Genomic DNA, 26,848 nt, shown 5'->3' with positions numbered 1-26,848 from the left:
AGTACTCTCTCCAGCATGTCCACATTCTGCATTCTCTCCAATATGTTCACATTCCGCACTCAGTCCAACATATTGACATTCTGCGTTCTCTCCAACATGTTCACATTCAGTGCTCTCTGCAACATGTCCACATTCTGGGCTCACTCCAACATGTTCACATTCCACGCTCTCTCCAAAACATTCGCATTCAGTGCTCCCTCCAACATGTTCACATTCTGCGCTCTCTCCAACAAGTTCACATTCTGCACTCAGTCAAACACATTCACATTCCGCGCGCTCTCCAACATGTTCACATTCAATGCTCTCTACAACATGTTCACATTCCGCGCTCTCTCCAACATGTTCACATTCTTCAGTCTCTCCAACATTTTCACATTACGCACTCTCTCCAACATTTTCACATTACGCACTCTCTCCAACATGTTCACATTCCGCATTCTCGATAACATGTTCGTATTCCACACTGTCTCCAACATATTCACATTCCGCACTCTCTCCGTGTTCACATTCCACACTCACTCCAACATGTTCACATTCTGCACTCATTCCAACATGTTCACATTCCACACTCTCTCCAACAAGTTCACATTCTGCACTCTCTTCAACGTGTTCACATTCAGCACGCTCTCCCACATGTTCACATAACGCACTCTCTCCAACATGTTCACATTCTGCGCTCTCTACAAATTTTTCACATTCTGCGCTCTCTCCAACATGTTCACATTGCACGCTTTCTCCAACATGTTCACATTCCTTGCTCTCTGCAACATGTTCATGTTCCATACTGTTTCCAACATGTTCACATTCCACACTCTCTCCAACATGTTCACATTCCACATTCTCTCCAACATGTTCGCATTCCTCACTCTCTCCAACATTTTCACATTCCGCACTCTCGTCAACGTGTTCACATTCCACACTCACTCCAACATGTTCACATTCCGCACTCACTCCAACATGTTCACATTCCACACTCTCTCCAACATGTTCATATTCAGCACTCTCTCCACCATGCCCACATTCAGTACTCTCTCCAGCACGTTCACATTCTGCATTCTCTCCAACATGTTCACATTCCTCGCTCTCTCCAACATGTTCACATTCTGCTCTCTCTCCGATATGTTCACATTCCACAAGCTCTCCAACATGTTCACATTCCGCACGCTATCCAACATGTTCACATTCCGCACTCACTCCGTGTTCACAATCCGCACTCACTCCGTGTTCACATTCCGCACTCACTCCGTGTTCACATTCCGCACTCAGTCCAACATGTTCACATTCAGTGCTCTTTGCAACATGTCCACAATCTGGGCTCTCTCCAACATGTTCACATTCCGCGCTCTCTCCAAAATGTTCGCATTCAGTGTTCCCTCCAACATGTTCACATTCTGCGCTCTCTCCAACATGCTCACATTCCACGCTCTCTCCAACATGTTCACATTCTGCGCTCTCTCCAACATGCTCACATTTCACACTCTCTCCAACATGTTCACATTCTGAGCTCTCTCCCACATGTTTACATTCCAAACCCTCTCCCATGGGTTCACTTTCCACACACTCTCCAACATGTCCACATTCTGCACTCTCTCTAAGATGTTCACATTCCTCCCTCTCTCCAACATGTTCACAGTCCACATTCTCTCCAGCATGTTCACAATCTGCACTCACTCCAACATGTTGACATTTCTCGTTCTCTCCCCCATGTTTACATTCCATATCCTCTCCAACGGGTTCATAGTCCACACTCTCTCCAACGTGTTCACGTTCCACACTCCAACGTGTTCACATTCTGCACTCACTACAACATGTTCACATTCCACACCCTCTCCAACATGCTCACATTCCACCACTCTCTCTACAATATGTTCACATTCTGCACTCACTCCAACGTGTTCACATTCCTTTCTCTCTCCAACATGTTCACATTCCTCCCTCTCTCCAAGCTGTTCACATTCCACACTCTCTCCAATATGCTTCCTTTCTGCACTCACTCCAACATGCTCACATTCTTCACTAACTCCAACATATTCACATTCTGTACTCTCTCCAACATGTTCACATTCTGCGCTCACTCCAATATGTTCATATTCAGCACTCTCTCCAACATGTTCATGTTTCACACTCTCATCAACATGTTCAGATTCTGCGCTCTCTCCAACGTGTTCACATACCTCACTCTCTCCAACATGCTCACATTCTGCGCTCTCTCCAACATATTCACATTCTGCGCTCTCTCCAACATGTCCGCATTCAGTACTCTCTCCAGCATGTCCACATTCTGCATTCTCTCCAATATGTTCACATTCCGCACTCAGTCCAACATATTGACATTCTGCGTTCTCTCCAACATGTTCACATTCAGTGCTCTCTGCAACATGTCCACATTCTGGGCTCACTCCAACATGTTCACATTCCACGCTCTCTCCAAAACATTCGCATTCAGTGCTCCCTCCAACATGTTCACATTCTGCGCTCTCTCCAACAAGTTCACATTCTGCACTCAGTCAAACACATTCACATTCCGCGCGCTCTCCAACATGTTCACATTCAATGCTCTCTACAACATGTTCACATTCCGCGCTCTCTCCAACATGTTCACATTCTTCAGTCTCTCCAACATTTTCACATTACGCACTCTCTCCAACATTTTCACATTACGCACTCTCTCCAACATGTTCACATTCCGCATTCTCGATAACATGTTCGTATTCCACACTGTCTCCAACATATTCACATTCCGCACTCTCTCCGTGTTCACATTCCACACTCACTCCAACATGTTCACATTCTGCACTCATTCCAACATGTTCACATTCCACACTCTCTCCAACAAGTTCACATTCTGCACTCTCTTCAACGTGTTCACATTCAGCACGCTCTCCCACATGTTCACATAACGCACTCTCTCCAACATGTTCACATTCTGCGCTCTCTACAAATTTTTCACATTCTGCGCTCTCTCCAACATGTTCACATTGCACGCTTTCTCCAACATGTTCACATTCCTTGCTCTCTGCAACATGTTCATGTTCCATACTGTTTCCAACATGTTCACATTCCACACTCTCTCCAACATGTTCACATTCCACATTCTCTCCAACATGTTCGCATTCCTCACTCTCTCCAACATTTTCACATTCCGCACTCTCGTCAACGTGTTCACATTCCACACTCACTCCAACATGTTCACATTCCGCACTCACTCCAACATGTTCACATTCCACACTCTCTCCAAATTTTTCACATTCTGCGCTCTCTCCAACATGATCACATTCCTCGCTCTCTCCAAATTTTCACATTCTGCGCTCTCTCCAACATGTCCGCATTCAGTACTCTCTCCAGCATGTTCACATTCAGCATTCTCTCCAACATGATCACATTCTGCGCTTCCTCCCACATATTCACATTCCACACGCTCTCTCCAACATATTCACATTCCGCGCTCTCTCCAAATTTTTCACATTCCGCGCTCTGTCCAAAATATTCACATTCTGCGCTCTCTCCAACATGTTCACATTCCGCGCTCTCTCCAACATGTTTACATTCCGTGCTCCCTCCAACATGCTCACATTCTGCGCTCTCTCCAACATATTCACATTCTGCACTCTCTCCAACATGTCCGCATTCAGTACTCTCTCCAGCATTTTCACATTCTGCATTCTCTCCAACATGTTCACATTCCTCGCTCTCTCCAACATGTTCACATTCCACAAGCTCTCCAACATGTTCACATTCCGCACGCTATCCAACATGTTCACATTCCGCACTCACTTGGGTTCACATTCCGCATTCAGTCCAACATGTTCACATTCTGCGCTCTCTGCAACATGTTCACATTCTGCGCTCTCTGCAACATGTTCACATTCCACACTCTCTCCAACATGTTCATATTCAGCACTCTCTCCACCATGCCCACATTCAGTACTCTCTCCAGCACGTTCACATTCTGCATTCTCTCCAACATGTTCACATTCCTCGCTCTCTCCAAATTTTCACATTCTGCGCTCTCTCCAACATGTCCGCATTCAGTACTCTCTCCAGCATGTTCACATTCAGCATTCTCTCCAACATGATCACATTCTGCGCTTCCTCCCACATATTCACATTCCACACGCTCTCTCCAACATATTCACATTCCGCGCTCTCTCCAAATTTTTCACATTCCGCGCTCTGTCCAAAATATTCACATTCTGCGCTCTCTCCAACATGTTCACATTCCGCGCTCTCTCCAACATGTTTACATTCCGTGCTCCCTCCAACATGCTCACATTCTGCGCTCTCTCCAACATATTCACATTCTGCGCTCTCTCCAACATGTCCGCATTCAGTACTCTCTCCAGTATGTCCACATTCTGCATTCTCTCCAATATGTTCACATTCCACAAGCTCTCCAACATGTTCACATTCCGCACGCTATCCAACATGTTCACATTCCGCACTCAGACCAACATGTTTACATTTAGGGCTCTCTCCAACATGTTCACATTCTGCGCGCTCTCCAACATATTGACATTCTGCGCTCTCTCCAACATGTTCACATTCAGTGCTCTCTGCAACATGTCCACGTTCTGGGCTCACTCCAACATGTTCACATTCCGCGCTCTCTCCAAAACATTCGCATTCAGTGCTCCCTCCAACATGTTCACATTCTGCGCTCTCTCCAACATGTTCACATTCCGCATTCTCTCCAACATGTTCGTATTCCACACTGTCTCCAACATATTCACATTCTGCACTCTCTCCAACGTGTTCACATTCAACACTCACTCCAACATGTTCACATTCTGCACTCACTCCAACATGTTCACATTCCACACTCTCGCCAACAAGTTCACATTCTGCACTCTCTTCAACGTGTTCACATTCAGCACGCTCTTCCACGTTCACATAACGCACTCTCTCCAACATGTTCACATTCCGCGCTCTCTCCAAATTTTTCACATTCTGCGCTCTCTCCAACATATTCACATTCTGCGCTCTCTCCAACATGTTCACATTCCTCGCTCTCTGCAACATGTTCACGTTCCATACTGTTTCCAACATGTTCACATTCCACACTCTCTCCAACATGTTCACATTCTGCATTCTCTCCAACATGTTCGCATTCCACACTGTCTCCAAAATTTCACATTCCGCACTCTCTTCAACGTGTTCACATTCCACACTCACTCCAACATGTTCACATTCTGCACTCACTCCAACATGTTCACATTCCACACTCTCTCCAAATTTTTCACATTCTGCGCTCTCTCCAACATGATCACATTCTGCTCTCTCTCCCACATATTCACATTCTGCACTCTCTCCAACATGTCCGCATTCAGTACTCTCTCCAGCATTTTCACATTCTGCATTCTCTCCAACATGTTCACATTCCTCGCTCTCTCCAACATGTTCACATTCCACAAGCTCTCCAACATGTTCACATTCCGCACGCTATCCAACATGTTCACATTCCGCACTCACTTGGGTTCACATTCCGCATTCAGTCCAACATGTTCACATTCAGGGCTCTCTCCAACATGTTCACATTCCACACTCTCTCCAACATGTTCATATTCAGCACTCTCTCCACCATGCCCACATTCAGTACTCTCTCCAGCACGTTCACATTCTGCATTCTCTCCAACATGTTCACATTCCTCGCTCTCTCCAACATGTTCACATTCTGCTCTCTCTCCGATATGTTCACATTCCACAAGCTCTCCAACATGTTCACATTCCGCACGCTATCCAACATGTTCACATTCCGCACTCACTCCGTGTTCACAATCCGCACTCACTCCGTGTTCACATTCCGCACTCACTCCGTGTTCACATTCCGCACTCAGTCCAACATGTTCACATTCAGTGCTCTTTGCAACATGTCCACAATCTGGGCTCTCTCCAACATGTTCACATTCCGCGCTTCTCCAAAATGTTCGCATTCAGTGTTCCCTCCAACATGTTCACATTCTGCGCTCTCTCCAACATGCTCACATTCCACGCTCTCTCCAACATGTTCACATTCTGCGCTCTCTCCAACATGCTCACATTCCACACTCTCTCCAACATGTTCACATTCTGAGCTCTCTCCCACATGTTTACATTCCAAACCCTCTCCCATGGGTTCACTTTCCACACACTCTCCAACATGTCCACATTCTGCACTCTCTCTAAGATGTTCACATTCCTCCCTCTCTCCAACATGTTCACAGTCCACATTCTCTCCAGCATGTTCACAATCTGCACTCACTCCAACATGTTGACATTTCTCGTTCTCTCCCCCATGTTTACATTCCATATCCTCTCCAACGGGTTCATAGTCCACACTCTCTCCAACGTGTTCACGTTCCACACTCCAACGTGTTCACATTCTGCACTCACTACAACATGTTCACATTCCACCCGCTCTCCAACATGCTCACATTCCACCACTCTCTCTACAATATGTTCACATTCTGCACTCACTCCAACGTGTTCACATTCCTTTCTCTCTCCAACATGTTCACATTCCTCCCTCTCTCCAAGCTGTTCACATTCCACACTCTCTCCAATATGCTTCCTTTCTGCACTCACTCCAACATGCTCACATTCTTCACTAACTCCAACATATTCACATTCTGTACTCTCTCCAACATGTTCACATTCTGCGCTCACTCCAATATGTTCATATTCAGCACTCTCTCCAACATGTTCATGTTTCACACTCTCATCAACATGTTCAGATTCTGCGCTCTCTCCAACGTGTTCACATACCTCACTCTCTCCAACATGTTCACATACAACAGTCTTTCCAACACTTTCACGTTCCGCCCTCTCTCCAACATGTTCACATTCTGCACTCTCTCCAACATACTTACATTCCACACTCTCTTCAATATGTTCACATTCCACACTCTGTCCAACATGGTCACATTCTGCACTCTCTCCAACGTGTTCACATTCCTCGCGCTCTCCAACATGTTCACATGCAACAGTCTTTCCAACACTTTCACATTCCGCCCTCTCTCCAACATGTTCACATTCTGCACTCTCTCCAACGTGTTCACATTCCTCGCTCTCTCCAACATGTTCACATACAACAGTCTTTCCAACACATTCACATTCTGGACTCTCTCCATCATGCTGACATTCCAACTCTCTCCAATATGTTCATGTTCCACACTCTCCAACATGTTCACATACAACAGTCTTTCCAACACGTTCACATTCCGCACTCCCTCCAACATGCTCACATTCCACACTCCCTGAATGTTCACATTCCTCGCGCTCTCCCACATTTTCACATTCCGCACTCCCTCCAACACGTTCACGGTCCACACTCTCTCCAACATGGTCACATTCCGCTCTCCCTCCAACATGGACACATTCCACACTCTCTCCAACATTTTCACATTCCGCACCCCCGCCAACATGTTCACATTCCACACTCTCTCCAACATGTTCACATTCCACACTCTCTCCAACATGTTCACATTCCACACTCTCTCCAACATGTTCACTTTCCACACTCTCTCCAGCATTTTCACATTCCACACTCTCTCCAACATGTTCACATTCCACACTCTCTCCAACATGTTCACTTTCCACACTCTCTCCAACATGTTCACATTCCGTGCTCTCTCCAACATGTTCACATTCCACACTCTCTCCAACATGTTCACATTCCACGCTCTCTCCAACATGATCACATTCCACACTCTCTCCAACATGTTCACATTGTGTACTCTCTCCAACATGTTCATTTTCTGCGCTCTCTCCAACATGTTCACGTTCCACTCTCTCTCCAACATTCTGCATTCTCTCCAACATGCTCACATTCCACACTCACTCCAACATGTTTACATTCCACACCCTCTCCAATGGGTTCACTTCCCACTCTCCCTCCAACATATTCACGTTCCACACTCTCTCCAACATGTTCACATTCCGCACTCTCTCCAACATGTTCACATTCTGCACTCTCTCCAACATGTTCACATTCTGCGCTCTCTCCAACATTTTCACATTCTGCGCTTTCTCCAACATGCCCATGTTCCACACTCTCTTCAACATGTTCACGTTCCACACTATCTCCAACGTGTTCACTATCTCCAACGTATTCAGCACTCTCTCCAACATGTCCGCATTCAGTACTCTCTCCAACATGTTCACATTCTGCGCTCACTCCAATATGTTCACATTCCACACTCTCTCCAACATGTCCGCATTCAGTACTCTCTCCAGCATGTTCACATTCTGCATTCTCTCCAACATGTTAACATTCCTCAGTCTCTGCAACATGCTCACATTCCGCACTCTCTCCAATATGTTCACATTCTACAAGCTCTCCAACATGTTCACATTCCGCACACTATCCAACATGTTCACATTCCGCACTCACTCCGTGTTCACATTCCGCACTCAGTCCAACATGTTCACATTGTGCGCTCTCTCCCACATGTTTACATTCCGTGCTTTCTCCAAAATGTTCGCATTCAGTGTGCCCTCCAACATGTTCACATTCTGCACTCAGTCAAACATATTCACATTCCACACTCTCTCCAACATGTTCACATTTCACACTCTCTCCAACATGTTCACATTCCGCACTCTCTCCAACACGTTCACATTCCACACTCTCTCCAACATGTTCACATTCTGCATTCTCTCCAACATGTTCACATCCACACTCTCTCCAACATGATCACATTCCACACTCTCTCCAACATGTTCACATTTCTCGATCTCTCCCGCATGTTTACATTCCACACCCTCTCCCACGGGTTCACTTTCCACACACTCTCCAACATGTCCACATTCTGCACTCTCTCCAAGATGCTCACATTCCACCCGCTCTCCAACATGCTCACATTCCACGCTCTCTACAATATGTTCACATTCTGCACTCACTCCAACGTGTTCACATTCCTCGCTCTCTCCAACATGTTCACATTCCACACTCTCTCAAATATGCTTCCTTTCTGCACTCACTCCAACATGCTCACATTCTTCACTAACTCCAACATATTCACATTCTGTACTCTCTCCAACATGTTCACATTCTGCGCTCACTCCAATGTATTCATATTCAGCACCTCAAGAAAGAATGTTCATGTTCCACACTCTCTTCAACATGTTTGCATTCCACACTCTATTCAACAGGTTCAGATTCTGCGCTCTCTCCAGCGTGTTCACATTCCTCGCACTCTCCAACATGGTCACATTCTGCACTCTCTCCAACGTGTTCACATTCCTCGCGCACTCCAACATGTTCACATACAACAGTCTTTCCAACACGTTCACATTCTGCGCTCTCTCCAACATGCTGACATTCCAACTCTCTCCAATATGTTCATGTTCCACACTCTCCAACATGGTCACATTCTGCACTCTCTCCAATATGGTCACATTCCGCACTCCCTCCAACATGTTCACATTCCGCACTCACTCCAACATGTTCATATTTCACACTCACTCCAACATGTTCACATTCCACACTCTCTCCAACATGTTCACATTCCTCGCTCTCTCCCACCTTTTTACATTCCGCACTCCCTCCAACACGTTCACGTTCCACACTCTCTCCAACATGGTCACATTCTGCATTCCCGCCAACATGTTCATATTCCACATTCTCTCCAACATTTTCACATTCCACACTATCAACATTTTATCATTCTGCACTCTCTGCAACATGTTCACATTCCACACTGTCTCCAAAATGCTCACATACCACACTCACTCCAACATGTTCACGTTCCACACTCTCTCCACCATGTTCACAATCAGCACTAACTCCAACATGTTCACATGCCTCACTCTCTACAACATGTTCACAATCAGCACCCTCTCCAATGGGTTCACTTTCCACTCTCCCTCCAACATGTTCACATTCTGCGCTTTCTCCAACATGCCCACGTTTCACACTCTCTTCAACATGTCCACATTCTGCACTCTCTCCAAGATGCTCACATTCCACCCGCTCTCCAACATGCTCACATTCCACGCTCTCTACAATATGTTCACATTCTGCACTCACTCCAACGTGTTCACATTCCTCGCTCTCTCCAACATGTTCACATTCCACACTCTCTCAAATATGCTTCCTTTCTGCACTCACTCCAACATGCTCACATTCTTCACTAACTCCAACATATTCACATTCTGTACTCTCTCCAACATGTTCACATTCTGCGCTCACTCCAATGTATTCATATTCAGCACCTCAAGAAAGAATGTTCATGTTCCACACTCTCTTCAACATGTTTGCATTCCACACTCTATTCAACAGGTTCAGATTCTGCGCTCTCTCCAGCGTGTTCACATTCCTCGCACTCTCCAACATGGTCACATTCTGCACTCTCTCCAACGTGTTCACATTCCTCGCGCACTCCAACATGTTCACATACAACAGTCTTTCCAACACGTTCACATTCTGCGCTCTCTCCAACATGCTGACATTCCAACTCTCTCCAATATGTTTATGTTCCACACTCTCCAACATGGTCACATTCTGCACTCTCTCCAACATGGTCACATTCCGCACTCCCTCCAACATGTTCACATTCCGCACTCACTCCAACATGTTCATATTTCACACTCACTCCAACATGTTCACATTCCACGCTCTCTCCAACATGTTCACATTCCTCGCTCTCTCCCACCTTTTTACATTCCGCACTCCCTCCAACACGTTCACGTTCCACACTCTCTCCAACATGGTCACATTCTGCATTCCCGCCAACATGTTCACATTCCACATTCTCTCCAACATTTTCACATTCCACACTATCAACATTTTATCATTCTGCACTCTCTCCAACATGTTCACATTCCACACTGTCTCCAAAATGCTCACATACCACACTCACTCCAACATGTTCACGTTCCACACTCTCTCCACCATGTTCACAATCAGCACTAACTCCAACATGTTCACATTCCTCACTCTCTACAACATGTTCACAATCAGCACCCTCTCCAATGGGTTCACTTTCCACTCTCCCTCCAACATGTTCACATTCTGCGCTTTCTCCAACATGCCCACGTTTCACACTCTCTTCAACATGTTCACATTCTGCACTCACTCCAATATGTTCACATTCTGCACTCTCTCCAACAGGTTCATATTCCACACTCTCTCCAGCATGTTCACATTCTGCATTCTCTCCAACATGTTCACATTCCTCGCGCTCTCCAACATGCTCACATTTCTACTCTCTCCAATATGTTCACATTCCACAAGCTCTCCAACATGTTCACATTCCGCACGCTATCCAACATGTCACATTCCGCACTCACTCCGTGTTCACAATCCGCACTCACTCCGTGTTCACATTCCGCACTCACTCCGTGTTCACATTCCGCACTCAGTCCAACATGTTCACTTTCAGGGCTCTCTCCAACATGTTCACATTCAGTGCTCTCTGCAACATGTCCACATTCTGCACTCTCTCCAACACGCTCACATTCCACACTCTCTCCAACATTTTCACATTCCGCACTCCCACCAACATGTTCACATTCCACACTCACTCCAACATGTTCACATTCTGCTCTCTCTCAAACATGTTCATATTCCGCGCTCTCCAATATGTTCAGATTCCGTGCTCTCTCCAAAATGCTCACATTCCACACTCTCTCCAACATGGTCACATTCCACACTCTCTCCAACATTTTCACATTCCGCACTCCCGCCAACATTTTCACATTCCACACTCACTCCAACATGTTCACATTCCACACTCACTCCAACATGTTCACATTCCACACTCACTCCAACATTTTCACATTCCGCACTCACTCCAACATTTTCACATTCCGCACTCTCTCCAACACGTTCACATTCCACGCTCTCTCCAACACAATCACATTCTGCACTCTCTCCAACATGTTCACTTTCTGCGCTCTCTCGAACATGTTCACGTTCCACACTCTCCCCAACATTCTGCATTCTCTCCAACATGCTCACATTCCACACTGTCTCCAAAATGCTCACATTCCACACTCACTTCAACATGTTCACGTTCCACACTCTCTCCAACATGTTTACAATCCACACCCTCTCCAATGGGTTCACTTTCCACTTTCCCTCCAACATGTTCACATTCCGCACTCTCTCCAACATGTTCACATTCAGCACTCTCTCCAACATATTCACATTCTGCGCTTCTCCAACATTTTCACATTCTGCGCTTTCTCCAACATGCCCACGTTCCACGCTCTCTTCAACATGTTCACGTTCCACACTATCTCCAACGTGTTCACATTCCACACCCACTCCAATGTGTTCTCATTCCACACTCTCTCCAACATGCTCAAATTCCACACTCTCTCCAACATGCTCAAATTCCACACTCTCCACAACATGCTCACATTCCACACTCTCTCCAACATGCTCACATTCCGCACTCACTCCAACGTGTTCACATTCCTCGCTCTCTCCAACATGTTCACATTCCTCACTCTCTCCAAGCTGTTCAAATTCCACACTCTATCCAATATGCTTCCTTTCTGCGCTCACTCCAATATGTTCACATTCTGCACTCTCTCCAACATGTTCACATTCCCACTCTTTCCAACATGTACATGTTCCACACTCTCATCAACATGTTGACATTCTGTGATCTCTCCAACATGTTCACATTCCTCGCTCTCTCCAACATGTTCACATACAACAGTCTTTCCAACACGTTCACATTCTGCGCTCTCTCCCACATGTTCACATTAGACACTCTCTCCAACGTGTTTACGTTCCACACTCCCTCCAACATGTTCATATTCCACAATCTCTCCAACACTTCCACTTTCCACTCTCCCACCAACATGTTCATATTCCACACTCTCTCCAGCATGTTCACATAGCACAGTCTTTCCAACAGGTTCACATTCCGCGCTCTCTCCAATTAGTTCACGTTCCGCACTCACTGCAACATGTTCACACCCCACACTCACTACAACATGTTCACATCCCACACTCACTCCAACGTGTGCACATTCAGTGCTCTCTGCATGTTCACATTCCTCGCTCTCTCCAACATGTTCACATTCCACAAGCTCTCCAACATGTTCACATTCTGTGCTCTCTGCAGCATGTTCACATTCCACACTCTCTCCAACATGTTCACATTCTGTGCTCTCTGCACCATGATCACATTCCACGCTCTCTCCAACATGTTCACATTCCGCGCTCTCTGCAACATGATCACATTCTGCACTCAGTCCTTGTTCGCATTCAGTGCTCTCTGCAACGTGTTCACATTCTGCGCTCTCTCCAACATGTTGACATTCTGCGTTCTCTCCAACATTCTCACATTCTGCACTTTCTCCAACATGTCCACATTTCACAAGCTCTCCAACATGTTCACATTCCACACTCACTCCAACATTGTTACATTCCGCACTCACTCCGTGTTCACATTCAGACTCACTCCAACATGTTCACATTCCGCACTCTCTCCAAATTTTTCACATTCTGCGCGCTCTCCAACATGATCACATTCTGCGCTCTCTCCAACACAATCACATTCTGTGCTCTCTCCAACATGTTCACATTCTGCGCTCTCTCCAACATGATCACATTCTGCGCTCTCTCCAACACATTCACATTCTGTGTTCTCTGCAACATGTTCACATTCTGCGCTCTCTCCAACACATTCACATTCAGACTCACTCCAACATGTTCACATTCCGCACTCTCTCCAACATGTTCACATTCCGCGCTCTCTCCAACTTGTTCACATTCCACACTCTCTGCAACATGTTCACATTCAGTGCTCTCTACAACATGTTCACATTCATTGCTCTCTACAACATGTTCGCATTCCGCGCTCTCTCCAACTTGTTCACATTCCACACTCTCTACAACATGTTCACATTCATTGCTCTCTACAACATGTTCGCATTCCGCGCTCTCTGCAACATGTTCACATTCAGTGCTCTCTGCAACATGTTCACATTCTGTGCTCTCTCCAACATGTTCACATTCCGTGCTCTCGCCAACATAGTTACATTCTGCGCTCAGTCCAACATATTCACATTCCACGCTCTTTCCAACATGTTCACATTCCGCGCGCTCTCTGGAACATGTTGACATTCTGTGCTTAGTCCAACATATTCACATTCCGCACTCTCTCCAACATGTTCACATTCCTCACTCTCACCAACATGTTCACATTGCGCGCTCTGTCCAATATGTTCACATTCTGCAATCTTTCCAACATGTTCACATTCTTTCTTGAGGTTCTGAAGAAGAGTCATACCTGTTTTGTAACATTAACTCTGTTTGTATTTTGATCGATGCTGCCAGACCTACTGAGTTTCTCACTCTCTGCTGGTTAATGCTTTGCATAATCTCAAGATAAGTATCTCGCTCTTGTTTTCTCTACCCTTCATCAAGAATAGAGTATTCTAGGCTTTATCATAAACTCCTCAACCTGTCCAGCCACCTTCAATTACTTGTGCATACATGCACCCAGATCCCTCTGCTTCAGCAGCCCTTTTCATCCCCTTTTATTTTATGCTGGCTCTCCATGTTCTTCCCATCAAAATACATCTCTCCCTTTTCCCCACATTGAACTTCATCCACCCACTTGACTGCCTTATTTATGACCTTTCGAAGTTTTACATTGTGCTCCTCACAGTTTATACCCCTTTTTATATTTGTTCATGCCTGCGTGACCATCGCTGGTTAGGCCAATATTTATTGCACATCTTTAGTTGCCCTTGAGAAGGTTGTAATGGGTCACATTTTAAACTGTTTTGAACGCTTGAGCTATAGGTATACCCACTACATGATGGTTGGGAGTGTGAGCTGGGACTTTGACCCTGGATCAATGAAAGCATGTCGATGAGTGTCTACTTCAGAATAGTGTGTGGCATGGAATGGGATTTGCAGGCAATGGTGTTTCAATGAAGCTGTTGCCTTTATTCTTGGGGATCAGAGGTTTGGAAGATGGCAAAGAAACTTTAGTAACTGCATATTATAGATAAGCATATCTGTCACTCTGTGTTGCTAGTGTTGGGAATTAATATTTAAGGTGGTTGCTAGGGTTCCAGTTAAGGTTAGCTACTTTGTCTTGGATGGTGTTGAGATTTTGTTCATTGTTGGAACTGCAATAATCGAGTATTCCCGCAGAAGCCTGATTTGTATCTTGTAGATGGCAGAAATGCTTTGAGAAATCAGGAAGGCAGAGTTAGTTTCTGCTAAACTCTCATGCTCCAACCTGTACTTGCAGCCACAGTATTTAATCAGTGGTAACCCCCAAGATGTTAGTAGTGAGTGATATCATAGCAATGGTAATGTCATTGTACAAAAAGAGGAGATGGTTAGGTTTTCTCTGTTTGGGGATGGTTATCGCTAGGTCTTGTGTCTAGCACATGACTATGGAATATCTACAGAGATATTCTGGGACTGAGACAATTGATCTCCAACAAACACTGTCCATTTTATCTACCCCAAACATAATGCACAAAATATATCTAAACTATTGGATTCAGGTTTCTGATGCATTGTCCCATACATGCACAATGATGAACTGTACAGAATTAAATTTTGAATTAACTAGACTTCATATCGCAAAAGAATTGATAAATTAATTTCATATACATCTTTGGTACAAGTGAGATCAGCACTCGTCTTTATAGTATAGTTGAGATAATCTTTACATGAGAAAATAGTTTACCTAGTGCCAAAGATTATTCAAACTTGCTTTAATAGTGCTTAAAATATAGGAAAGATCTAAAATACCATTTCTAGTTAATCACCTTTTCCAAATAAGAAGGCTGTAATCAAGATTTTATCTTAAAGGTTTTTTTTCAATTTAAGATGCGGGTACCAGACAATATATCATTGCTGGCAACAATTTCATTTATGTTATTTCTGGTCATGAAATATGAGGTGCATTCTTTCTAACTACATTCTCAATATGGGGAATTGTATGGCATATTATAGGTCAAAGCCAGCTAGAGGACAAATTCAATGTGTCCTATTTTCACCTAGCATGGTTGCATATCAGGAAAATAGTATTCATAATGCGTGTTGTGTAATTTACTTCTTGGAATTCAAATGCTGGAATTTATTGGGGTACTAACAATGAATCAGAGACATCTTATGTCAAAATGCATGACGAGGCAATCCTAGTTCGACCTTTGGTAGGTATCCCTGTTTGAACTTCTGCTTACAAGACACAAATTTCTAGGTGAACTATCTGGGAAAGAGTTCCACTAGCAGAAGTAAAATGAGAAATTTTAATACAGGTTTGAAATTATACAGCATATTAAAATAGATCTTATGCTTTTTTTCCAGAATAGGGTAAAAGTTTGGTTTAGTTCTTGGCTATTTAGGGAAAATGCTTTAATCACAATTGTGTAGATTAGCAACAACTTTTAATACTACAATAAAACGTGCATTGAAGCATACTGTGATAGCGCTGAAACAAACAATTCAATCCATTAAACACAAAACATTTAATGTGTGCCAATACTTTTCTTTACCTTTTTCTCTCTCTTCATCCTAAATTTACTCTCCTTTCTTCTCACAATGTATACATTCTTCTTCCTCAAGCTGTATTTGAGTAAGGGAAGAATAACTTCGTTTTTCCTCATTTATAGGATGATAAATGTCTGATCATGAGGTAGTTTGTTCACTGTAAAGGTTCAGATGCTGTTTATTCAGTTACACACATTTTGTCCTGAATTATTGGTGAGAATTTTTCCAGCACAAAGTAGGATACCTGACATCGAGACCAACATGAATCTCAAGGTTGCATGGTCAGCAGTGGCACCGTGGCGACTGATTTAAGAGGACACAATCAGGCTTGCTCTCCATGCCACCAATCCAATCAGAGTGCCAGTGGTTCTGCAGCCTCCGCAAAACCATCAAGAAAAATGGCCACTGCTCAATCTGCAAGGGGACTGAGAGAGTGCCTCCACTTTGATCCATTGTTGAAGTGAAGGTGAAAAATCTGATGCCGTACTGCGGTCAGGCAGACAGACCTGAATGAATGGTAGGGAGGGTCTAACCTACCCCATAGGGAAATCCAGTGATCAAAACAGATGATACTTGGAAATAACCACACTGAACCTCCATTTTGATGTATTTAATACGAGTTGAACCAGTATGCCTCATTCTCCCATTTTACCAGTTTTTCCTTCTGGCACAGAGCTTCTAGAAACCAATATCACACCACGGGAATCTCCTGGGAGGCTGCTTTCATGAATTTGCTGGCCTCCCAATAAGAAATGGGAACCACTTTGCCCATCATGAGAAAATTATCATCAGTTTTATTTTAATTGTGCGAATTAACTGAGTATTGTTAGGAAAATAGTCAGAGTTAGAACTGCTGTGGGGAGCCATCCTTATTGGGCTCACTGGCATTTTACTGCCACTTCCACCACCTGTTACCATGTCACCCATAGGCCTGGTTAAACATCGACCATTGAATTACTATCTCATGATTCACTGTACACTATTTATCATCCTTCATATTTTAAATGTAATTACAATTTAACTTGGGTTTTATAACGTCTTCATCTCCATATCTCTCAGGCAATGTGAGAAGTGTAAACATAGTTACACCCAAGTAGAGTGAAGCTCATTGGCGTGCACCTCAGAGTTATATAAATTCTTGTTGAATGTGAGTCTTAACTCCTTCTTCTATTTCTGATAATGCTGCGTCCAGTTATTCCTACTACATCAATTACATGTTTAATTATAGACAACATTCTCTAAGTTCTGCCACTGGAAATACAACAAAGTATCATATTTTGAGATAAACATTGTGTGAAACCATTTGATTTACACACAGATCAAAATTGATGACAGAGGGAGCTCTTTCCCTATTAAATACAACCTATCCCTATTAAATATTAACCTTCCCAAAAAAAAGTGCAATTCACTATATATGAGGATAGCAAAGTTTTACAAAATAGGGGGGAATTCCTAACTTCTGGGCATTTCAGTGTTTGTAGTTTAGAAGCAATCTAAATATGAAGGATGTTCAATAAAGAAATATCGTGATATGCTGGGTCGAGAGAGGTTACTTTCCAAGAAAAACACTGTTGCAAAACAATTTGGTGTTCAGATATCAAATGATTGCATGACATAAAGTGACTAATTGGTGCACTGAACTAAAGTTCACCTTGAAGTAATGGTTAAAGTTGAAGCGGTAGAAAAATCTAAATTGCAAAAAATGGTCAAATGATATAGAGTATGATTTATGGTCTTATAGCCTCACTATTCTAAAGATGTCCAAATGATTTTGATCTTTGTAAGCATCATAAAAGAAAAAAAATTCAACAATCATAAGAACTTGGAGATTGATTTTCTCAAAAGCAAAAGATGTGATTTGTATCGATGTTGCATATTATTTTAGCAATATCCAAGTCCAAATGGACTTTCTGTTTTTAATTAAAATTAAAGAATAAATGACAAAATGATGACAAGTTGAAATTGTTGAATTTATGCATTCTTGGGAGAATGGCAACACAAAACAAATTATAAATTTTTATTGTTGTTTGAAAATTTAGATTCCTTGCCATTTAAAATTCTTAGATTTTGTTGCCTTGAAATAAGTAATATAAAAAGACTGTCAAAATGTTATTGTCTGAACGTGGCAGCAGCATGTGAGTAATAGAGTATGCTAACCAGACAATCATAAACCACCTTTACAAGGCATTGGCTATTCTTGTGCTCAATGCACAGGCCATGGGTTCATCAATTTAAATGTACATGACAATGGCAGAATAAAATAAAAAGGCTGCATTCAAAGTGCTGTTGTCTCTCCATCTCCTTAGACCATCGAGTACATTGAGTTATCCACGTATCTCCCTAAATCAAAAACAATCTCATGTATCCAGAAGCAGATACAGACAAAACTTTTGTCAAATAAATGGTTCTCTTTATTTCCTTTCAATTTAATAGCTTCAATTTAATAAACCACTTTATCACAACTCTAATCATAAAGCCAACCCAACTGTAAGATTGTAATGCCAATGTACCATCCAATTTGACACTTTACAGTACTAAACAATGCCTGTGCAATGGTTCACTAATGTCTTTTTGGGAAGGGAACTGCCACGTGTGATTCCAAACTTACAGCAAAGTAGCTGACATTTAACTACCTTCTGGGCACTTAATGCTGGCCTAACCAGTGACACTCTCAACCCATGAATGAATTTTTTTTAAAAAGTTTATTATTCACTCCTTGGGTTGAATAGTTGTGCAGTATGAGTTAACCAATTGTATAGCAAAACTGACACATTACTGTTCAAATCACAGAACAATCCAAGTGGTCTTTAGCCTTTGAGATCAGGTAGGTAGACTGTAATAATGAAAACAAAAAAATACTGGAAATCACAGCAGGTCAGGCAGCACCATAGAGAGAGAGCAAGCTAACATTCCGAGTCTAGATGACTCTTCAGCAGAGTTGCTGCCTGACCCATTGTGTTTTCCAGCATTTTTATTTCAGTACTGCGGTAATTTTCTCCTAGATTGTAAGAATGTTTTCCAGCCTTGTGTGTTCTGATCTTATATACATGGATTTTTTTTTGCAAAGATTCAACAACATGAACTCTTGCAGTTCATACCAGTATAATTGATAACCAAATCGCATGATCACACAATTTAATTTGAATACAGTATTTATCACATATATTAAATTCTTCTAAAGTAGACTAAAACACAATGCCCTTACTAAACCTTTGTTTAACTTCAGTTGTTGGGAACCAAGCTGGAGGGCTAAGGTGAGTCAGAAAGGTAGGTATTCTGACAGTTGCATATAACATCCAAAATTATACATTCCTCTTTCCTTCACAAGGTTTGGTGTAATTTCAAGACTTTTATCTAATGCTAGGATTCAAATATGTATAAACTGCTTGAGCTTTGCTCTCATGGTTTATGATAGCATGGAAACCATTTATTGGATTACAGTTTTATAACTATAATTTTCTTCCAAGCATCCCATCATTTCAATTTAAATAAAACATCTTGGGTGACATCATAAAGTCCGTAAGTGAAGATTTAGAACTCAATCCAGGGTTTAAAACCATGCCACATTTTCTTTGAATGACAAAATTTAAAAAGAAAATGCTGTGAATATGCCTTAGACAGACCATGCTATTAAGAATACAGACTAAGAGAGTTCTCGTCTCTGTCATCTTTTTTTGCTGCAATTTTAAATTATCCGCCGAGTGAGGGGACAAGACTTGTACAGTAAGTGTGACGCAGTCATTACAACTACTGATATTAATACTGGGAAGGTACAGTTTTGCTCAGGGTACAGATCGTCCTATAGTCAAAGCGTTAGTAACATTCCAGGAAGACAAGGTACATGGGAACACCGTCACCTGGAAATTCCCCTCCAAGCCAGTCATCACCCTGACGTTGAAATTTAGCATCGCTCCTGCAGCTTCACTGGGTCAAACTCCTGGAGTTGCCTCCCTGATGGTATTAGCCCATGGACTGCAGTGGTTCAAGAAGGCAGCTCAGCACCACATCAAAGACACTTAGGGATGTGCAATCAATGCTGGTCCAAGCAGCCATGCTTACATCTGATGAATGACCTAAAAAAAACTTATTTACCCTTCCTCATCTATTAAGAATAATTTGATGGGCGGCGGGGGGTGGAGGAGAGAGGTAAACTCAGTTGATCAGATGGCTAAATAACAGGAGAGCACGGATTTCCCTCTGGCTGTGGGCAAATTTGGAACTTACTTGCTGGTCGTGTCTTTGAGGTTGGAGGGCCAGAAATGATAAAACAAAACCGGTCAAGGCAGCGGATGAAAAAAAGAGAAAACGGTTCAAGAAAGAACATCAAGGACAATGAAGCAAGGACCAGGCTCTGCGCTGAATATCCACCCCACAGCATTTGATTGAAGTGCTGTCACAGCTCACTGAACCTGAGCTCAAAATGAAACATCGCCTTTTGAACAGCATGAGAGAAACAAATAAAAAAAAACTAGAAGATTACGATGAAGTTTGCAGATTTGTTTTAGTCTATTGTGGTCTCATCAGCTAAACTGGCTGCTGGGAATAATGGTTTGGAAACACTATTGCTTGATATGTATTTTAAAAATGTTTTGTAGTTGATTACAGGAAACAACTTGTCCGGGTCCAGAGAGTAGTTTAATCGGTACAGTGACTCGAGGAAAGATGCGCAAATGAACAGCGACAGTAGTAGGGTTGAAGTTACAACTGGTCAGACGGGAATGTTGCCTTTTATATGTTCGACAGTTCTAATGGACAGCGGAATTGTTATTGTATTAAGACTGGACTTAGTTGCATGAAGAAAGATCCCAGTTATTTACAGAGTGAATACTGAAGACAGCAAAGGTACACCAACATATCCCTCTGTATAATAAAGGTTAGGACCACTGTTTGGAATTCCCGAGTAATAAACAGGCCGGGTTAAAAAATCTCCGGCGGTCTGTAGGCTGCAAAGCTACCCTATAAAATCAGAGACATGCTAAATCACGCTCAGCACCATCCAACCATCACCCCCAACCTCCAAAATTAGAACCACATCACATCCCACCCTGATATACTCACCCAGTGTAGCTTTGTAACTGCGGACGGTATGGCCATCCTTGAAGCGGTAGCCTGCTTTGTTGTACTTGTCATAAAGCAGCAGCATGTGCTCCGACAGCGTGTCCTGACTCAGGTCTGCTTCTGTGGAGCCGGGGCTTCCCTTCAGAGAGTCTCCTGAATTCTCTCCCAAGACAGGAATTCTCCCAAGTCCGCGGAAATGATCCTTCAGCAGATCCGTAAAGCCCGCGGTTAAACAGCTCCATCCGACACACACAAACACCAGCGTGTGAAATTTGCCCATCCTCTTTTTCAGAAGGAAAGTAGTCGAGAAACGCAGTAAAAGTAGGAACTGATTGCCCTCAGAAAAGGAAGAAAATAATGCTCTTGGAAAACGTCCTAGACTTGTTTTTGAGGTTGGCGTTTTTCTGAGCGGCTGCTGGAAGATATTGAGGGTGGATCTCTCAGCTCCTGGGATGTGTGTGTGTGTGTGTGTGCACGGAGCTCGGCTCACTGTGATGCCTCTGATCGCTGGCTGTTGCTAGTGCCGTCTGTCGGTTTCGGACTCGCCTGTTCTGTTCCTCTCTGACTGCAGACGCACGGTGTTATGTGTCCCAGCTCAGGGCAGAGCTTCGGTCTGACCAATCAAACTGCTTCCCTGCCTCAAAATCAAATCAGACTTCAAAAAGCCAACTACATCTCAGATTGTGACTTTATAAATTGTTAACGTGGTCCCGACCGATTGCCACGAGGTACAGCTCTTACACACAGCACTTTAACCGAGAGTTTGGAGTTTAATAGCAGGCGTTAACTTGAGGGGCAGGAGATAGTTTTTTTGTTGCTGGACTGCGAGAAAGCATTTCGTGTTTAACTCTCCTGTTCAGTCAGCTTCTTGAAGTGTTATTTCTGTACAGCAGCACTATCCCGATAGGATACAGATATCAGCGTTAGTCGGACAGTCACTTTGATCCGTGTCAACCTTTCTTTTGGCGGGGGCATGGGACAGTACAAACCTTTACAAACAACAGTCCATCTTCATGGTCATTACTTCCAGTTGAGGCTGTTCTGAACCTGTCAGATTTTGGCAGATCGCTCCCCACATGTTGTCACTTACCCGCACGTTCTCAGCGCTGATGTGAAATGTGTAACTACATCGCCTACAAATTACCCGCTGGGTTAGTTGACATGCTCTTTCAGCTGGTGAACAACCTCATCAAGATTATCGACAATTAGTACATCCGAAATTCTCTGGGACTCATCCGGTAAACAATAGCGCAGATCAAGTTGAAAGTATTTCAGCAAAGTTGGGATGGTTTGAGGATAATACAGTTTATTCCAGGTTTTAAGTGGGATCTACTCTCTGTTCAGAAATGAATAGCGTTAAGCGGATACATCCTGCCGAGCTCCTGGCCCGGACACAGTCGCTGAGTGTCTCACTCACGCCAAATAAAGATAGGAAGAAGGCTTTAAACACTCTCTTTCACGGGCATCCATGAGTAACTAATGATTTCCCGTAAACCCTCTATTGCCTTGATGTCTATTGGTTGATTCAGATATGTTTAGGTTTCTACCCGAATAATTTTAACTAAGATGTCAGTTTTTTTTGCTTTAATATGTGAAACAGTTCGTATTTTAGATCTATTTATAACGCATACTAAAGAGTAACTAGATTTATGATTTGTCAATTCAATTTTAAAGTGAATAATATGACAAAACACAATGAAAAGTTTCAACTGATTGAGCGATGTTACTGGCTGCTGTGGTTAGTGGAATGACACTTTCTCCCTCACTTTGCAAACACACTAAGTGTCACTCCCGTCTGAGGTTCTACCTGCCCCTGGTGTGGTGAAGCATGGGACTGGCCTCGCTGCTGCGGAATGCTCCAAACAGTTGGACTGTTCAATGTTACCTGTGCTCCAGGGAGAAATTTGCAAAGGAAAATAACTGACAAGTCCATCAGAAAGTGGTCAGCACGTAGCCCCATTGAGACACTGTGGGGAAAGAAGACTGGACCTGTCTGGTTGTTCCCTGAGCAGATTGTCAAAGTCACTTGGCAGAACGCCTCATGCAGAACTTTCCAACAAGCTCCAAGATATCGCTTGGTTGATAGGGAGAAAGGCACTGCCTCTGAGATCCTCCATATATGCCCTGACTCTGCGCCATGGCATGTTGTCCTCTAAGCAGCTACAGGGAGGTAAAGACTATCACCCATCTCCTTCTGGAATGTGCCTTTGCAAAGGAAGCCTGGGGAAAGATGCAATGGGTTTGTGTTGAGGTTCATCCGGAGCAGCTCCCTGTCAGGCAGGACTCTGCACTCTCGGTCTGTTTCCTTGCACTCACACCCAGACAAACAGTGATTGTACCTGGAGGACTATCAACTGGGTGAAAGATGCTCTTTGGTCTGCTCAAAACTTGTTGGTCTTCCAGACCTAGGAGTTGGTCTTGACCTGGTGTTGCAGACTGGTACATTCCAAGATCCAGGATTATTTGCTGAGGGCACCTACCGCCAAGGCACAGTGGAGAAAGACCACTGTCTAAGGTCCTTCTGCTGAAGTTAAATGGAGGTCCATTCAGCTATCAAGCATTTACATACGCCAAATACATGTAAATATAGTCTTTGGCGTGCTGTTGGATTCAGTGAAACTCCAATGTTTGTTCCTTGATATGCTCCCGTACAGAACCGAACTGCGTTAGTGACTATGTAAACAGCTTTTTAAATGAATTACATATATATATACTTGAAATTTTAAAAGTCACAAATCGTGAAGAGTACCCAGGTGTATGTTGAATACAATAATGCAAATACTCCAAGGTGTTCACGAATAGGAGAGATGGGCTCTTGCCAATGGCCGTCAGTCACCAGCGAACTGTGTCCAAATGAAAGGCGAACGTATTGCTGAATTCAGCTCACATCGGGGAGGTCGGTGGGCCGCCGTGCTCATCTTCTCACATTATTCTAAATCCAAGGCGCAAGCACAATACCGCATTGTGAGTGCTCCTGAGCTGACCAGTTTAACTGATCTGCCATCAGATTTAAGTTACACCAACTTCCCAACACGCATTTCGGAAATCCCCAAAAGGAGAAGCCTTGCCAAGAACTGACAGACTCACCTTTATCCACATCTGACTTCAGTCACAATCAGCTTTACATTCCTGGTCTTTGATTGACTCCAATATATCTACACTTGATCCACCCAATAGATCATCTGTCAAACTGATTTCTGGGTAAATGGCTCATTGGTCAACTCTGCACTCTCAGGTGGACGGCAGTTGCGGGACTTGTCCCATTGAGCCCTCTTTCCAACTTCTCATGAACCTTCTTCTCAGGTTCATTGTCCGAAGCTGTGAACAAAACTGTAGCCAATCATTGGATAGGAAGGTCCTTCTCTGGGCATTAATTGTTTATCTGGTCTTCAGAAGACACGAGAAGAGGGTCTAAAATTCAATAAGTGAAATAGTTACAAGATACTCCAAATCTTGGAAATGGGACGGGAATATTTTGACAGCGTGTACGTGCAGAGTTTATGTTCCTAGTCTCCAACAATCAGGATTCAGAATTGCTAAAACACCATCTCTGACCATTGCTGAACTTACTCCTATAAGTTGGCGTGTTCCTCTCCTAACCCGAAAAATCAACCCTGGCGGATGGCACAACTGTTCAAATAGCAGCATGACACTGTTTACTTTAACTGCGCAGTCAGCGGAGAGAGGGTTAATGTGTAACCACATAAATGTTTCCAAAAGTCTTCTTAGGTATGAAATGATTAATAGGGCAGGGCACACTTCTTGAAGTTGGACGAGTGCCCAGTATATATCGTCAGATTGCAACCAAAACAGAATTCGAGGGACATACACGACAGGTCGGTCAGCATTTGAGAAAGGTTAAAGACTTGGGTGGGACCTTTACATCAGAATTGATCTTATAAACAGTCACAACCCAAACACTAGCTTGTATTCGTCATTCAGATGTTGTTTGGTTTGCCACATTTCTAACATTTTCTATTCACTCTTTCAGATTGCATTAAGTTGTGCGTATGCTTATTTTGTAGTGTCTGCATATCGGTGTCCACATTCGGGGGTGGGAATGTTGATGGTAAAGGATCCGTCCGTTTAAAAGTGATTCAGATAAATATCAGGCATATTTCCGATGGCCAATGACGCGCCTAGATTCTCCTGGAGATGAACAGAGCCAGAATATGTTCAGCAACCATATCCTTTGAGCAGAAGTTGCTGGGTTTGTATTTCCCGCTTGGCATTGGGGGAAATTGTTAAGCTTTTAGAATTATTGTTCATTATAGTTTGAGGCGAATGAGCAACATGTCCGTCGTTTACGGGATGTTACTACAGTTTATCATGAAATAGCTGAGGCATCTCTTTCACCAAGCCAGAATTTGTTGGGAAATAAGCTCAGTAAATTGAGGGCGGGGAGTGGGGATGGCAAAACTCTGAGAAAATACAAGCAAAGCCCAGCACGGTAGACAACATTCAGAGAGACGGAAGACAAACCTGAAAACGTTAACTCTTTTAATTTTCATGGATGCTGACACACCTGCTATTTCCAGCATTTAATATTTTTATTTTAGATTTTAAGATTCTGCCGATTTTGTATCAAATGGGGTTTCTTTGATTTACGATTGAATGCAACGCCTGATGTTGAATGAAATGAATAAACTGATACAATCCAATTCAACAGCTAAGCGAGTGGACATTACTAAACACAACTAAACACTTTAATAATTAAGCATTGTTCCATCTTACTTTCACACACAAGGTGTAACGTATGATGTATATTACGATTTGGAGATGCCGGCGTTGGACTGGGGTGTACAAAGTTAAAAATCACACAACACCAGGTTATAGTCCAACAGGTTTAATTGGGAGCACACTAGCTTTCGGAGCGTCGCTCCTTTATCAGGTGTGTGATTTTTAACGATGTATGTTACATTTTGGTAATTAGCTGTATTTTTCGAACACAGCGGGAAATAATAATGAAGAAATTGCATTGCAGAGTTAAACTGTAGAAAATCTGTTACGAAATATCTTTTGTGAGGGACTTCTGTTTCTGTCCCTGTTACGACTGACGCTAACCAAACTAGAAAGAGTCGTTTGCAAACTCTGCATTTGCGCTCGCTGAGAAGGCGGCAACATTGAGTGAACACAGAAATTGAAGAAAAGCGAGTGAGAATCCAGGCAACACAATGGGCACACAACAAATACTGTGCACAAATTTTAAATAAGACACAACAAAAAATAAAGTCGCATGATGTTAGTTTTTTTTCATTGAAACGAGTTGTGCAGCCATGATACTGCCCTCTCGTGGCTGCAGGCAGTGCCGCACGCTTCCCGTCACCAACTCAA

At 43.3% G+C, this 26,848-nt stretch overlaps 1 protein-coding gene and 1 long non-coding RNA gene across 2 annotated transcripts in view; one reads left to right on the top strand and one right to left on the bottom strand.

Moving 5' to 3' along the window:
• Positions 1-22,869, bottom strand: part of bmp3 (bone morphogenetic protein 3) — a 114,997-nt gene extending 92,128 nt beyond the window's left edge. The window contains exon 1 of the mRNA XM_043696224.2: positions 21,515-22,869. Coding sequence (XP_043552159.1) covers positions 21,515-21,794 — 280 coding nt within the window. The 5' untranslated portion in view covers positions 21,795-22,869. The remainder of the gene's footprint in view (positions 1-21,514) is intronic.
• Positions 22,870-25,654: 2,785 nt separating this feature from the next.
• The window catches only part of LOC148152102 (uncharacterized), a 41,165-nt gene continuing 39,971 nt past the window's right edge, over positions 25,655-26,848 (top strand). The window contains exon 1 of the long non-coding RNA XR_015757700.1: positions 25,655-25,724. This is a non-coding gene — a long non-coding RNA (uncharacterized LOC148152102). The remainder of the gene's footprint in view (positions 25,725-26,848) is intronic.

The sequence above is a fragment of the Chiloscyllium plagiosum genome, unplaced genomic scaffold, assembly GCF_037043375.1.
Source record: "Chiloscyllium plagiosum isolate Xiang-an unplaced genomic scaffold, Cpla_swu_hap1 HiC_scaffold_1, whole genome shotgun sequence".
Lineage (NCBI taxonomy): Eukaryota > Metazoa > Chordata > Chondrichthyes > Orectolobiformes > Hemiscylliidae > Chiloscyllium > Chiloscyllium plagiosum.
Note: the sequence above shows the minus strand (reverse complement) of the source record. Positions and strands in the feature narration are given on the sequence as shown.